The sequence below is a fragment of the Otolemur garnettii genome, unplaced genomic scaffold (genome assembly GCF_000181295.1).
Source record: "Otolemur garnettii isolate 467f Iridium unplaced genomic scaffold, OtoGar3 scaffold00284, whole genome shotgun sequence".
Taxonomy (NCBI): Eukaryota; Metazoa; Chordata; class Mammalia; order Primates; family Galagidae; genus Otolemur; species Otolemur garnettii.
In genome coordinates this window covers 674746-691942 of record NW_003852679.1, presented here as the reverse complement: position 1 = coordinate 691942, position 17197 = coordinate 674746, and the positions used below count along the sequence as shown (strand labels likewise).

General features: G+C 36.4%; 1 protein-coding gene across 1 annotated transcript in view; it reads right to left on the bottom strand.

Moving 5' to 3' along the window:
• Positions 1-17197, bottom strand: part of LOC100955521 (A disintegrin and metallopeptidase domain 3-like) — a 172367-nt gene that overhangs the window by 51533 nt on the left and 103637 nt on the right. The window contains exons 14-16 of the mRNA XM_003803188.1: positions 11867-12062; positions 11296-11383; positions 10843-11023 (exon numbers count right to left, since the gene is read on the bottom strand). Of these exons, the coding sequence (XP_003803236.1) occupies positions 10843-11023; positions 11296-11383; positions 11867-12062 (465 nt within the window). The remainder of the gene's footprint in view (positions 1-10842; positions 11024-11295; positions 11384-11866; positions 12063-17197) is intronic.

Here is a 17197-nt window from a genome sequence, read left to right as displayed (position 1 = left end):
TGGTTAATTACGATATTGTTTACATGGTGATTTTAAAATTCCTCCACCCTTGAAATCATCATGACATTAAAAAAATCATATAAAATATAAAAATGGGAGGGGATTCACTTCTAAGAATTAGTAACAAATTCATAGTAAAAGCCAATACTCTGGCCTTGAATATTCCTCCCTCAATAAGACTACAAAAGATCTAAAACAACTTCTGCCCAGCACAGTTGCCCCTTTTGAGTTTTCCCATTTTCCTCCTTGAGAGTCAACTTTCACATTTTATAAAAATATATCACTTGGTGCATCCTGAAATTCTTTTCCAAAAGAATACCACAAACTTGGAAATCCCTCTAGTTGAAGGCTGGAAATGCTTGCATGTCATTAAAAATTCTTAGGGAATATCACTTTAGAGGAAATGTTGTATTCCATTTTCAATATACTGTAACACATCTGACCTACCACAGCAAATTGGCATTTAGTGTGTGTTGATCTTTTTCTCTATCTCATAATTGTTCTATGCCAATGTATATTGCTTAATTTCTAAAAATTAACATTATTATATTAGAAATAGATAAAAGTAAATAATAATATATTTGACTCCCTACAAATTTCTAAATCACTTTCCATAAAATATGTGCTTATTTATACATCTCTTGGGAATATAATAAGATATAATTCTCAATATCATGTATCATTTTCAATGCCCAATTGGTAAGACAAAGGCAATATCTGCATATTCATTTACTTACTGCTTATTTCATCACACATTAGGTGACAAGCTTTCAAAATTTTTGGTCATATGTTTTGTTTTATAATTTTTTGCATAGCCACAAATACATATACACCAACAAGTGTACGTGTATGAGCATATATGATGCATATTCAGGGAGGGTTTTTTCTAACATCAATTACTTCTCTAATATCAACTTGGCATAAAACAAATAAATTCAATTATAACACTGTGTATCTGGAGGTAGTGTCATGCTATAGTCTGATATTTAGCCCTCCAAACCTCATGTTGCAATTGATTCCCCCATGTTGGCAATAGGGTCTAATAGGAGGGATTTAGGTCGTGGAAGTGTATCTCTTGCAAATGGTTTGGTGCTGCCCTTGGGTAATGAGTGAGTTCTCTTCACACTCTATTAGTTCCCATTTGAGTTGCTTGTTTAAAAAAAAAGGAAGGCTCCTCCCTCTCCCCCTTACTTCCCCTTCTTTCCACAAAATCTCTATACATAACAGCTCCCCTTCATCTTTGGTCATGAGTGAAAGGAGCTTGAGGTCCTCACCAGAAGCAGATACTGGTGTCACATTTCTTGTATGGTCTGAAGAACCATGAGCTAGATAAATCTCTTGTCTTTGTAAGTTGCCCAGCTTCAGGTATTCCTTCACAGAAAAAAAAAAAAAAAACTGACTACCCACACCACAGATGCCAAAAGAAAGTCTCAGCCCAGATATAAACTGAGGGTTCCCATAGCCTCTCCACAAGGTAACAAATAGTAAACATAGCTCACAGAACTCAGAAAAGTCCTTATGTACACCAGTTTATTATAAAGAGTACAACACAAGAACTCTTAAATGGATGAGATACAGAAGATAAAGTATTAGAGGAGGGGGAAGAGTGTCCAACCTTTCTCTAGGCATGCTACCCTTCCAGTAAGGTGTCATATTCATAATCTTGAAAATCTCTGAATCTCTTTGTTCAAGTATTTTTATATAGCCCAGTTTCAAACCCTACATCCATCCTTCCAAAAGTTCAGTGGGTAAGGTTAATTATTCCACCTCTCTAATCACTTAGTCCTTCTATGACCAGCCTTATTCTGAGACCAGCTAGGGGTCCCACCTTAAGTAAATTGTATAAATTAAGGTGCAATTGAAAGGAGTTTATTTGAATAACATAGATAACTTCACAATATTCAGGAAATTCCAAGTGTTTTATTAGAAGTTATCTGCCAGGAATCAGGGACAAAGACCACTGCATACCTACATTATGTAATTTTTTGTAATTTATTAATAATAAAATTATTGAATTAACGTATTTACACTTCTATATTTACAGTAATGTTTTTCAGTTTATTTTAAATGACCTTTGAAGAGATGACATATTATGTTACAATATTGCCAGAACCATTGTATTCTTTTGTGATAATATAATTATTTTTATTCTTCAATCTCCATAAAATCTGAGATAAGTATATTATTCATTTACATTTTCATCTTATTTTTAATTTCAAAATTATTTTATTTACATGCAAGTTATTTTATTTTTATTAAAATGTGTCATATTAGTAAACTAATTTTCAATGCTCTTAGTTTGAAAATCTTTAGTTTTCTCAAAAAAATTTAAAGAAAATAAAAATAAATAAGCCTTAAACTCTATGTTTTAGTACCATGTCTTATTGGAGGGCCACATTTTTAGAAAAATGGAGGAAGTATAAAGGGAATAGTTTAATCAACAAATAAAAGAGTTATTTTGATTATAATGAAAGATCTTGTCAACTACAGGTGAAATCATCCATATTAAAATAATGTGGAGCCACAAGGTATAAATAATAATCAAAAACTAATTCCTATAAAAGTATAAACATAGCCAGAAATTAACCAGCCATTGTTCCTTAATTTCCTAGCTGCTATAATTGGTTAGTACTTAATGGCACTGCCCTCCCTGACAGGCACGAGATTTGGGACTCCTCACAACTGCTTCTATAGATAACATTATAAATTTTAAGACTAGTATTTGAGGTGATTTTCAAACCCTATATCCTGGAGACCTACTGATGTTAATCATACCTATGAATAAACATAGGTACCAAACAACAACCCTGAAAACCCCTACTCAGGAAACCTACAAACCAAGAAGATAATTTCTACATCCCAACCCTCATCCCCTGCCAATCAGCATACCCATTTCTCTAGCCCTTTGCCCACCAAACTATCTTTAAATGCCATGTCTTCTCTCCAAAATTTTTGGAGAGATTGATTTGAGAAATTACTCCCATATCCTTGCCTGGTGCCTTGCAAAATAAAATTTTTTCTGTGCTGTAATACTTGCTGCCTCAGTATTTTGGTTCTTAATGGACAAGGGACTGGGTTGGGAAGTAACACTGTGAAACTAAATACTTGGTTCTTTTTCTGATTTTCTTAAGTGATCTCATTATGGGGAAGGAATCCTCACAACCCTAATAAGAGTACAACAATCTTGGGAGGACATTCTATGATAGGAAGCAGGTTAGAGACCAAATGGCATGGTAATAGCAACACTATCCACACACTCTTGGTATGCTTCAAGCCAGAGATCCTGAGAAACATCAGAATCTCCTACCCTGGTCTTGGGTGACAGTAGAGATAAGGTTCTGATGCAAGATTAGCACTTTTTCAGAAGGCTGTAATTCTAAGATGAGTCCCTGACATAGCATCACCCACTTTGCAGATAAAAGATAACACCTCTCACCTGTATTCCAACTATACTAACAAAAGCCTCTTGAAACTGTGTGAGAGTGAGCTGAGTTTTGGCAAGACTCCACTCTGATCTTTCTCTTTCTCTGTCCTAATAAATCCTTTCTAATCCCTGAATTGGTCCCCTTTCCTTTTTTCAGGCCCTTCCCTTCAAGTCTATTCTGGTACCTATCATTCATTACTTAGGTTGTTCTGACTGTGTATGTGTGTGTGTGTGTGTGTGTGGTGTATTATTTGATCCTTTTTTGTTCCTGGTGTACACAAATTATAGCAGACCAGATCCAGGCCTAACAAGCAGGCTTAGATTCTCAATTGAGAGAAAACAAGTCTAAATATCTATAGCAAAAATTCTAATAAAAAAAAAAAAAGAGAGAGAGAGCAAAGCAAGAGTTCCTTTAACCAGAAGAAATTCTAATTTTTGAATTTTAAAATCATATTGTAGTAATTAAAATGTATACCACCAATTATAAATAAAAAGAAGTTAAGGGAATTCTGGTAAGATGGCTGACTAGTAGCAATTCTCAGCAGAGGCTTCTGACCAGAGGGGGGAAAATGGACAGAAATGGACTCTATGAAATCAAAGATGGGGAGAAGAGCCAAGAAAGAAGTTTGGCAAGCTGTGACTCCAAGGAAGAACATTCAAGAAAACAAATTACAGGTAGAAAGACTATAGAGGATGGGAGACCCCTCCCTCATGTGGAAGGCCTGCCTCAGGCTCTCTGTGAGCAGGCAGGGAACAAAAGACCTCTTTCATTTTAAGTCATTGGAGAGAGTCACTATACTCCGGGTCTCTTTCTCCATGGAGGTCCCACTTATGAACCTAGACACCATTCTCCTGGGCATTAAATGTAACAAATATCCCCCCCGCCATTCCAAACCCCCAGTTCACCCTTCCCAGCTCTCATGGCATCTCAGGTTCTGCCCCCTGCAGAGCACAGAGTGTTTGGTCTTTTCCAGAGAGTTCTTGGCATAGTATGGACCTCCAATCATCAGCATGGAACCTGTGACTAGTGAGGAAGAAAGAGGGCATGGGAAGAGACACTTGGTGGAGGAGGAGGAGTCCCCTTCTTATGACTTTGCCTGGCCAATATTTGGGCTGTGTCTTGCAAGAAGGAGTGCAGAACCCCCAGCTCTGATGGTGTCTGTAAGCAGGAGGGTGGTTGCCCAGTGAGTTCTATGGTTGGGGCTAGTCCCTGGCTCCAACTGGACCAGTGAGCAGAGGCTTGCCTGGTGTGGACCAAGACTTGTGGGTGGGGGTATGGTCCCCTGACTCCAACAGAGCCCACCAGCAGAGGATTTATGGGTGTGAACTGAGAATGCTGGAATGGGGTGTGGTCCCTTGACACCAAGAGAGCCCACCACCAGAGGGTGGCTGGATTTGGACTGAGACTGGCAGGTTGGGGTGTGGTTCCCTGACTCCAACTGGGCTGGTGAGCAGAGGCTGGCTGGGTGTGGACTGAGACCAATGGTCAGGGGCATGGTTCCTGCTCCAACTGGGCCCACAAGCAGATAAATTGACAGGAATGTGGACTGACTCTTGTCGGAGGTAGCATGGACCCCTGGCTCCAATTAAGCTCTTGGAAACCTTTGGATCCCTCTCTGTTAAGCAGGGTTAGTACTTCCCAAGACAATTTAATTGGAACTTGCATCTCAGGCTGTCCACCTGGGGACACTCTGAGGTTCACCTTAGAAGTTCTATAATGGAAAAGAATAGGATGGTAGGGCTATAATTGTCTGTATCTCACCACAGCCAATATTTAAACCTAATACTGTGGCTTCTTAGGATAGGGTAGATGTTGGCTGATTTCAAAACAGAGTAAGCTTGCACTAGCTCATCAAGTAGGTCCTCAGAGTCTCTGGCCAAAACTTTGAAAGGGGCCTTTGTAAGGTTGTAAGGGATAAGCCACAATTACAAAGCCTAGCAGTTTGGTAAGGGGCTGATTAACTCTACTACCTGGGAACCCCAATACAATCTCACCTTATCAGTTCTAATAACCAAACAGTGAAAATAAACATGGGGCACAATCAATGAAAGAACTCTAGAAACATAGTTAACCAGAGTAGATCACCCTCCACCCCCCCCCAAGAAATGACAAAGGAGATACAACTGAAGATGCAATGCATAGAAAAAATGACTGAAATGTCAGAAATTGAATTCAGAATATGGATAGCAAAGAAGATGAATAGAATGGAAGAAAAGTTAGAAACTGAAATCCAAAGAGTAGGTTCTAAAGTTTTCTCAATAAATTAATGAATTCAAGAACAAAGTCACTAAAAATATTGACATAATGACAAAAGAGATAGCAGAACTCAAGGAAATTAAAACATTATTCAAGGAGCTCCGAAACACAGTACAATCCCTCAGTAACAGAGTTGACCAGGCAGAAGAAAGGATCTCTGAAATTGAAGAAAAAGCTTTTTAACATTCCCAAATACTCAAAAAGGCAGACAATTGGAGAGCAAAAACTCATTATTATTCCCTGAGAGAGTTGTAGGATCACTCCAAAAGATCAAACATTTGTCTTACAGGAATTCCTGAAGAAGAGGATGGTCCTAAAGGTACTAGACGCACTACTCCAAGAGATTATGGAGGAGAATCTCTCGAGCTTTGCAAGAGATATAGAAATTCAGATAGTAAAATGTTTCAGAACACCAGCAAGACTCAATTCAAATAAAGCATCTCTTAAACACATTTAGATTAATTTTGCCAAAGTTAAGATGAAGGAGAAAATTCTGCAAGTAGTCAGATGTAAGAAAAGCATTAACTACAAAGGAATAAATATCAGAATAACTGCAGATCTCTCAGCTAAAACATGTCAAATAAGAAGAGGAGAGTCATTGACCTTCAATCTCCTAAAACATAACAACTTTCAGCCCAGGATCCTGTCTCCAGCTAAACTGAGTTTCATTTGTGATGGTGAAATAAAATACTTTAATGACATACACATGTTGAAGAAATTTGCCATAACTAAACCAACTCTCCAGGATATTCTCTGAACCAGCCTCCACAATGACCAGCACAGTGCTCTACCACCAAAGTAAACTCACTCCGAATTTTTTTTTTTTTTCAGTTTTTGGCTGGGGTTGGGTTTGAAACTGCCACCTCTGGTGTATGGGGCCGGCACCTTACTCCTTTGAACCACAGATGCAACCTCACTCAGAAATTTTTGAACAGACCAACTTCCACAGAGATGAAAGTATTTAAAACATGCACTGGACTTTTGAAAAACATGGCACATAAAACACTACCAGGCTTATAAATTCTCTCAATTAATGTGAATGGTTTAAATTGTCCTCTAAAGAGACATAGGTTGGCTAATGGGATACATAAAATCAGACCAGATTTCTGCTGAATACAAGAATTTCATCTTACCTTAAAGGATAAAAATTGACTCAGAGTGGAATGGACTTGTATAATACAGGCAAATGGAAACAAACAAACAAACAAAAAAAGCAGGGGATGCAATTTTGTTTGCAGATACCATTGGTTTTAAACCAACAAAAATAAAGATGAGGATAGTCACTCCATATTTGTCAAGGGAAACATCCAAAATGAAGAGATTTTGATAATTAACATTTATGCACCCGACCAGAACTCTTTCCTCAATTAATAAAGCAAACCCTAATAGAGATGAACAACTTGATATATTCTTGCACTATAATAGTTGGAGATTTTAACACCCCTTTCACTGTCTTGTATAGATTCTCCAAGAAGAAACTAAACAGAAATATTAGACTTAATATTTCTTAATAAACCTAACCCTAGAAAAAAAAGAACTTAACAGACCTCTACAGAACATTTCATCCTGATAAAACTGAATACACATTATTCTTATCAGCCCACAGACCATCTTCCCAAATTTATCATATCTTAGGACACAGGTCTAAACTCAGCAAATTTAAAAGAATAGAAATTACTCCTTGTATTTCTCAGATCACCATGGAATAAACTTGAATTCAACAGCAATAGGAATCTTCATACCCAAACAAAATCATGGAAACTAGATAATCTTAGGCTGGATTATAACTGGGTCAACGATTAAGAAGAAAATCACCAAATTTTTGAAACAAAATGATAACGAAGACACAAATTATCAAAATATGTGGGATACTGTAAAGGCTGTCCTAAGGGGGGAATTTCTGGCATTGGAAGCTGCCATTAAGAAAGCCGAAAGAGAGGAAGCCAAAAACTTAATAGATCATCTCAAGCAACTGGAAAAGAAAGAACATTCCAACCCCAAACTCAGCAGAAGAAATAAAATAGTTAAAAGTAGAGGGGAATTAAATAAAATTAAAGGATAAAGTATCATTCAGAAGATCAACCAAAAAAATTGTTTTTTTAAAAAGATTAATAAAATTGATAAACCTTTGGCAACCCTAACCAGAAACAGAAAAATAAAATCTCTAATATCATCTCTTAGAAATGATAAAGGAGAAATAACAACAGACACCTCAGAAATTAAAAAAATCCTCAATGATTACTACCAAAAAACTCTATTCCCAGAAATATGAAAATCTGAGGGAAATGAACCAATACCTGGAAGCATGCCACCTTCCTAGACTCAACCAGAAAGAATTAGAAATCTTGAATAGACCTATATCAATCACTAAAATAGCATCAACAATACGAAGTCCCCCTACATCCCCCCCAAAAAAAAGACCAGGACCAGATGGTTTCTTATCAGAATTCTACCAAGCCTTTAAAGAGGAACTAGTATCTACATTATACAACCTTTTCCAAAGCATAGAAAAGGTAGGCATCCTCCCCAACACATTCTATGAAGCAAATATCACTGTGATCCCCAAACCAGGAAAGAATGCAACAAAGAAAGAAAATTATAGACCAATATCATTAATTAATATCAATGCAAAAATATTCAATAAAATCTTAGCAAACATAATTCAACAACACATCAACAAAATTATGCACCATGATCAAGTTGTTTTTATTCCAGGGCTACAAGGTTGGTTCAACATATGAAAATCTATAAATATAACACATCACATAAATAAAATAAAAAATAAAGACCATATGATTCTCTCAATTGATGCAGAAAAAGCTTTTTATAATACCCAGCATCCTTTCATGATCAGAACACTTAAGAAAAACAGGCATAGAAGGGCCATTTCTTAAACTGATAGAGGCCATCTACAACAAACCCACAGCCAATATCATACTGAATGGAGTAAAATGGATAACATTTCCACTCAGATCTGGAACTAGGCAAGAATGTCCATTGTCTCCAGTACTATCAACATAGTAATGGAAACCTTAGCCATCACGATTAGGCAAGAGGTGATCAAGTGTATCCAAATAAGACCAGAGGAGATCAAACTTACTCTTAGTAGGTGATATGTTCCCATACCTGGAAAAGCCCAGGGACTCAATTATAAAACTCTTAGAAGTGATCAAGGAATACAGCATCTCAAGATACAAAACCAGTACTTACAAATCAGTAGCTTTTATATATGCCAACAATAGTCAAGCTGAAAATATAGTCAAGGACTCTATTACTTTTACAGTAGTGCCAAAGAAGTTGAAATATCTGGGAATTTACCCAACAAAGGATGTGCAAGATCTCTATAAAGAGAACTATGCAACTCTGAGTAAAGAAATAGCTGAAGATGTTAACAAATCAAAAATACATACCATGCTCATGGCTAGGAATAATCTACATTGTTAAAATGTCCATACTACCTAAAGAATCTACAGATTTAATGCAATCCCTATGAAAGCACCATTGCCATACTTTACAGAGCTTGAAAGAATAGTGTTTAATTCTATATGGAATCACAAAAAACCTTGAATAGCCAAGACATTACTCAGAAATGAGAACAAATCAGGAGGTATCACGTTACCAGACTTCAGGCTATACTATAAATTTATAGTGATCAAAACAGCATGGTACTGGTCCAAAAACAGGGAGGTAGATGTATGGAACAGAATAGAGAATCAAGAGATGAACCCAGCTACTTATTGTCATTTGAACTTCGATGAGCTATCAAAAACTTTCTGTGGGGGAGCTGGGTGAACTGGCTGGTGACCTGTAGAAGACTGAAACTGAACACCCACCTTTCACCATTAACAAAAAATTGATTCTCACTGAATAAAATATTTTTAATTTAAGATAATTAAATTATAAAAATACTAGAAGAGAGTGCAGGGAAAACACTTGAGGCAATCAGCCTGGAGAGTATTTTATGAAGAGGACCACCCAGGCTATTGAAGCAACACCAAAAATTCATTGCTGGGATCTGATCAAACTAAAAAGCTTTTGCACATCCAAGAGCACTGTAAGTAAAGCAAACAGACAACCTTCAGAATGGTTGACAATTTTTGCAGGTTATGCTTCTGACAAAGGTCTGATAACTAGAATCCACAGAGAACTTGAACTTGAACTAATCAATAAAATAAAAGACAAATAACCCCTTTTCTATGTGTGTAAGAGACTTGAACAGAAACTTTTCTGAAGAATATAGATCCATGGCCTATATACACATGAAAAAGATGACATCATCTTTAATCATCAGAGAAATACAAATCAAAACTCTGAGATATCATCTAACTCCAGTAAGACTAGCTCACATAACAAAATCCCAAAACTACAGATGGTGGCATGGATGTGGAGAGAAGGAAACACTTCTACACTGCCAGTGGGAATACAAGCTAATACGGCCTTTTGGGAAAGAAGTTTGGAAAATACTCAAGGAAATAAGGTAGAACTACCATTTCATTCTGCAATTCCTCTACTAGATATTTACCCAGATGATCATTATCTTTGTTCATTATAGAACAAAGATATTTGCACCAGAATGTTCCTTGCAGCCCAATTCATAATTACCAAAATACTATGCAGACATAAAAAGATGGTGACTTAATATCTTTTATGTTTACCTGGATGGAGCTGGACCATATTCTTCTTAGTAAAGTATCTCAAGAATGTAAAAAAACATATACAATGTAGTCAATACTACTATGAAATCAATATATAATCACCTACGCATTCATACAAATGGTAAAACATAACTATAACCCAGAAAATTGAAGGGAAAAGGAGAAAGAGGGGAGAGGATAGGGGTGGTGGAAGGAAGGAGGGTTTAGGGGGCAACATCACCTAATGTGCATGATGCAATGGTACATTTAAACTATTATGAAAAGAATATAATTGTAATGGATGTGTTAATCAGTTCAATGTAAGCATTTCACATTGTATATCATCAAATTAGTATACCAAACCTCATAAATTCATGAATGTATACAGTTATGATTTAATAAAAAGAAAAAGAAGTTAAGGTCTCCTTTTTTTTCTCTCTCCCACACCACACACACACACACACACACACTCCAGACATTCACATACAATTACACCACATGTAGTGTCAAGTAAAAGGTATATGTACCTTGTGTTGCTCACAAATTGTACCATCTGCTACATAGGTCAGATCCTTTCTTGAAGTATTTTTTAAATGTGCAGATAAACATACAAGGTTATCAAGGTAGGTATACTGAATATCATGGTCTTTTATTTTTACTAAATCTGCACGTGTCCAATGACAAGTTAGTTTCCCACAAAGGACATACCTGGAAATATAAGGTATAAAATTTTTGCTAGGTACACAATATTAAGTAAAACAATTCAAAATATGAAGATAATTCAAAATATTACTAAGATAATTAACACCAAAGCTATTCTGATTATATACTGTTTCATGAAGGGCAACATATAAATCTATTGGTATACATTGCATTCATCTCTTACATGTTAGAGGTGAGTGTAATAAATTTTCTCTGCAATACACACACACAACCCATACACAAGCTCTTGGGAGATGTACAATTTTCTAAATACGCACTTGTAATTGCATAGTCCATGACAGTTCCCAAATTTGTCAAATTGCAAATTAATTTCTTCTGAACACAAATAATGACCTCCTTTAGCAACTGAAATCATAACAAGTTATAATTATTAAGAGTAAGAAATATTATAAGCTCATGGTGTGGTTAGTCAGTATAGAGACAATTAAAAAATAATAATGCCCAGTCAGTGTCATCTGCTATATATTTTGTTTGTCATCAACCTGCTATATAAAGAGAAACACTAAAAACCATCCACTTGAGAATAGAAAAATCTATATTATCATGCAGAAGTGATTGAGAAAAAATAGTAATTTTCTCTCTTATTGACCATTTTAATAGTCTCCTCTCTTTCTACCAAATACCAGAAATTTGACTAATGTCCTATCATTTGTTTCCTGTAGCTATTAAATCCATTTTGCCTCTTGACTACATTCAAAGCTTCTTTGGTTTGCAATTTTGATTTTAAATTTGATTGTAAACAACAACATCTTTTAGAATGGCTATCAGGTGGATTACTGACTTTAGAATAACTAAATGAACCCCAGAAAAAGAAAAGAAAACTATTACATTTTCCAAATAACTCTACACATTGTCTATCCAAATCTTGGCATACTCCTAAACGGCAATAGGCAGTCCTATTATTACACGGTTCCAAATCAGCAGCTTGGAAATCAGGCCCACAAAATTCGGATGTTCCGTTGCAATATTCAGCAAAATCACACACATCTCTACTTTGCCTACATAACTGTCCTCTGAGATGCATCTGTGAGACAAAGAAAAGCAAATACACATGTTTTTCCGGTTCAGTCAAGTTTTGCTCCTCTACTAAGGACTGAAATGGATAATAAGAATGAAAATCTCTTCCCCTTTAAAATATTGCACACTATGTACTAAAAAAACCACAGAGCCATAATGACCTGTGTGTGTCATGTATTAAGAATGCATATTTGAGAAATGTTATTTAAAAGGCAAGTACAGCTAATAGATACACAGATTAAAAACTCTATTGTGACTTTTTGACCCAAAAAGGCAGCTGAGCATAAAGCTGGATTCATCTCCAACTTAAGTTTCTCAAGTCTGTGTTTCACTTTTCTTTCTTTGGCCATGACCATGCAGCATCAAGTTGTAATTGACCAATACTTAGTTGGTATTGTGTGGTACCAATTAAAAAGGTTTTTAAAAAAATTACCTACAGGAACATCTAAGCAATGGTAGGGAATATGTTAATCAATTCAAGGGTTAGGAAAATAGCTAATTAAACTACCTTTCACAACTTCGCACTTGGGTAGGAGTGTTTACTTAAGCTGAAAATTTATAAGAATAATAATTAAATTAAATCTCTAAATTTTACACAAGCTTTGCTTGCATGTCTGTGGGTATTTTGTTTGTTTTGTTTTACAATTTTCCATAAGATGTTCATAACTCACTAGCTACATTCTGTCTTGCTAAAAAGAATTCATACTACCCAATATAATAATCTGGAATTCCTATTGAACGCAAAAATTGGATGAGCTTCCAGTAAATATTCTAGCTACACAGTGAAAAGCAAAGAAAAGAAGGTTGCAAGAAACCTAAAGACATACTCTGAATCCTGAAATTGGTTGGGTTTGCAGTGGTTTTCTGTCATTTACTAATATAGTAGATAATCAACCTGAAAACAAGTGGTATAAATAATAGAAAATATGTTTAATATTAAACCTTTAAGGAAACGGTCTGTATTAAAATAATGTGCAGCCATAAGGTAAAAATAGAAATAAAAGCCTGATTTTTATACAAGTATAGATATAGCTAGAAGTTAATAGATTTTTCCTTAAATTTCTTATTGCTGTTAACTGATTACTGCTTAATGGCATGTATCCTCCCTGACAGGCACAAGATTTGTGACATTTCCAACTGCTTCTATAGATAGCTTTAACACTGTGAAGCCTAAGACTGGTCTTTCAGATGTCTTTATTCAAGAGGATCCACTGATGTTAATCAGACCCATGGACAGACCAAAGGAACAAGTGGAATTGAAATTGGGAAAGGTGTTTTCCGCAGTTGTTGACAATTGAATATTTTTCCTTGCAAGAAGTGATCCAAAGCCTGGAAGAAGTGGTAGTCTCTTGGTGCACAGTCTGGTTAATAAGGTAAATGACAGTTTCCAAGTATAGTTTCTATAGTTTGAGGACCGTTGTTTGTGTGACCTGTGGTCAAACACTCTCTTGCAAGATTAGCCTATTTCTTTTGACCAATCTCAGCTGCTTACTTACAAGCATCCTTATTATTTCATCCAATTGGTTGCAGTAGACATCAGCTATAATTGACTGACTAGGTTTCACAAAGCTATAGCATCTAATACCAATACCAAGCCACCTAATAGGCAACCATTAGATTTTTTGATAAATATTTGATTTTGCACTGTGGTTCACCACTTGATCTTTGTCCAAACATTGTGCTAAATGCTTGTAATTGTCAAAACAATCTATTTATCACATGTAATAATACAGTGTAGAAATGATTCACCTTCATGTCATAAAAATAAAGGCAAAATTTGAGAATATTTATCTTCTGACACTTGTTTAATTTATATAGAACCAATTGATGTAGCTTCTTTACCTTCCCTACTTGTTACCAATAGTCCAATATTGTGAGAATAGTAACATTAAACCTTACTGCTAATTCATAGGTATGTTGAAAGCCACTATAGCTTTCAGTTCATCAATATACATCTGGTTTCAGGTCACCAACATGTCTGATTTTCAAGATTAAAAACACCAGAATGGAATATTTCAAACTATTGCACATACATTAGCCACATCTTTCCCAAACACTTAGTTGACATTTTGAGCTGTATGCACTGCATTGGTCCAAGATGGAACTCATTTTTAAAAATAACACAAATTTTTCACTTATGCGTAGTTTTACAAAATTTGTTCTAATTTTTTTTTTTTTTTGAGTCTCACTTTGTCACCCTGGTTAGAGTGTTATGGCATCACAGTTCACAGCAATCTCAAACTCTTGTGCTTAAGTGATTCTCTTGCCTCAGCCTTCCAAGTAGCTGGGACTACAGGTGCCTGACACAATGCCTGGGTAATTTTAGAGACAAGGTCTTCCTCTGGCGCAGACTGGTCTTGAACCTGTGAGCCCAGGCAATCACCCACTTTGGCCTCCCAGAGTGCTAGAATTACAGGCATGAACCACAATTCCTGGCCTCACGCTAATGTTTTTTTTTTTTATTGAAAGATAATCACAAGCTAAAATGTACATTTGAAAGAATGAGGATGTTCCTTCACAATAAAAAAGGGTGAGCAGAGCAAGATGGCGGTCTAGAGACAGCTTCTTTGTAGCTATGCATAGTAAAATCAGGGAGAAAAGACTCCAGACAGCTCTGGCTTGTGGACTGTGCCCAGAAACATTCCTTCAGTGGCACAGGGAAGCAACAGGAGACTTCAGGATCCCCAAGTAGGATGAAAGCAGCAGAAAAGCTGAAAAAGGGAAAGTACTTGCATGTTGGCAGAGGCCAGACCATATGGTGGCAGCAGAGGTGGCAGCCACAGTTTACAGACAGAGAAGGCCTGCCCTGCAGGATTTCTTTTTATGGACCTAAGAACTTCGTTGAGTTACTGTGGGAGAGATTTGGGGTTGAATGACTGATCTTGAACAATGCCTAGGGGCTGGACTGAGCCATGGGGACAGAGTGGAGCTTTCATTGTTCAGCTGCAGGATGGGCACAGCATTATGGGAAAGCTGCCTTCAGGCTTAGCCCTCAGGGTCCTAGTACAAGCCCACTTCTGGTGCCTGATAGCCAGGGCAGCCACACATGGTGAGATGTGAGTGACACATGTGTTCCTGGGAAAGGTTGAGTTGTTTCTATTAAACGAGCTGAGGAGAGCTTCAGGGTCCCAACCCTGTGGGAACTGAGGACAAAGGAGTCAGGAAGATAGGACAATGTCTCCTAGAGGCTTCTGGTCTCCATCTTATACAGCTGTATACACATGGTGATTAGCATCTCATAACCCAGATCACCTGCTGCTGGGGCAATGTACAGCAAGATATTGTGTAGATATATACTTAAATATAATTTTGTTTGGTTTCCTTTTTTAAAAATTTTATTTTCAACCTCTTTCCCCTAGATTTTCTTTTTCTCTCTTCTCTTATTTAATTCTCTTGTAATTATAAATTTTAATTGTTTCCTTCTTTAATAAGAAGGGCTCCACTTTTGCTAGTTTTTTGCCCCTGCTATTCTTTTTTTCCCCCTCAATTTTATACCTTAAGTTTTTTATTTGGTTGGTTGGATTTGATTTATAATATTTTTGTTTTTCTTTTCTATTTGGTGGAGGTAGGGTCTTATGTCTACTCACGTTGGTAAAGAACTCCAGACCTCAAGGAACACACCCAACCAAGGCTCCCAGAGCTTAGGATTAGTGGGTATGAGTCAAAGTAAACTATTGTACACCACTATTAACTCCTGTCTCTCTCTTCCGATGCCTCTCTTTTGTGCCAATCTTCCCTTATACTCCCCCCTTTCTTTTTACCACAGGGACACTTGCACTAGACTGTTTATTATAACTCAATTTACAGTTGCCAAAATGTGGAAATATCCTAAATATCCACCACCCATTAACAAGCTGTAGTGTATGTATACTATGCGATACTATTCAGCCATTAAAAAAGATGGAGACTTTACATCCTTTGTGTTAATTAACCTGGATGGAAGTGGTACACATTATACTTAGTAAAGCATCACAAGAATGGAGAAGCAAGAATCCTATGTACTCAATTCTGATATGAGAGCAATTAATGACCTAGTACATGGTGGGAGGTGGGGGAATGGAAGCACAGAGAGAGGGAAGTAGAGAGGGGGGTGGGAGGTGGAAAGAGCAGAGAGAGGGAAGAAAGGAGGGAGATGAGGTGGTCTCAGTGTGTGACACAGCTTTTAGGGGCAGGACACAATTATAAGAGGGACTTTACCTAACAAATGCAATCAATTTGACCTGATTCTTTCTACCCTTAATGAATCTTCAACAAAAACAATAACAGAAAAATGTCTATACTTCCCAAAGTAATTTACAGATTCAATACAATCCCTATTAAAATATCAACATCATACTTTCAAGCCTTGGGAAAAACAATAATTCTTCATTTTGTATGGAATAGGAAAAAAAACTGTATAGCTAATGCAGTTCTTAGTATTAAAAACAAAGCCAGGGGTATCAGCCTACCAGACTTTAGGATGTACTACAAGGTCATAGTGATCGAAACAGCATGGTGTTGGCACATAAATAGAGAAATGGATATCTGGAACCAAATAGAAAACCAGGAGATGAAACTAACATTTTACAGCCACCTAAGCTTTGATAAACCAAAACAAGAACATAGACTGGGGGAAAGAATCCCTCTTCAATAAATGGTACTGGGAGAACTGGATATCCACATGTAAAAGACTGAAACTGGACCCACACCTTTCTCCATTTACAAAAATTGATTCAAGATGGATAAAAGACCTAAATTTAAGGCATGAAATGATTAAAAAAAAAAAACTCTCAAAGAAAGAATGGGAAAAACTCATGAAGATTTCCATGGCAATTGCAAGATCAACAAAAATAAATGAGACTTAAACTGAAAAGCTTCTGTACAGCTAAAGAGACAACAACCAAAGCAAATAGACAACCTACACAATGTGAAAGTATATTTGCATATTTTGAATCAGGCAAAAGCTTGATGACTGGGATCTACAGAGAGCTCAAATTAATCAACATAAAAAAGCCAGCAATTCCTCATATCAATGGCAAGAGAGATAAACAGAACCTTTTCTAAAGAAGACAGACGAATGGCTCGCAAATATATGAAAAAATGCTCATCATCCCTAATTATTAGAGAAATGTAAATCAAAACCACCCTGAGATATCCTCAAAC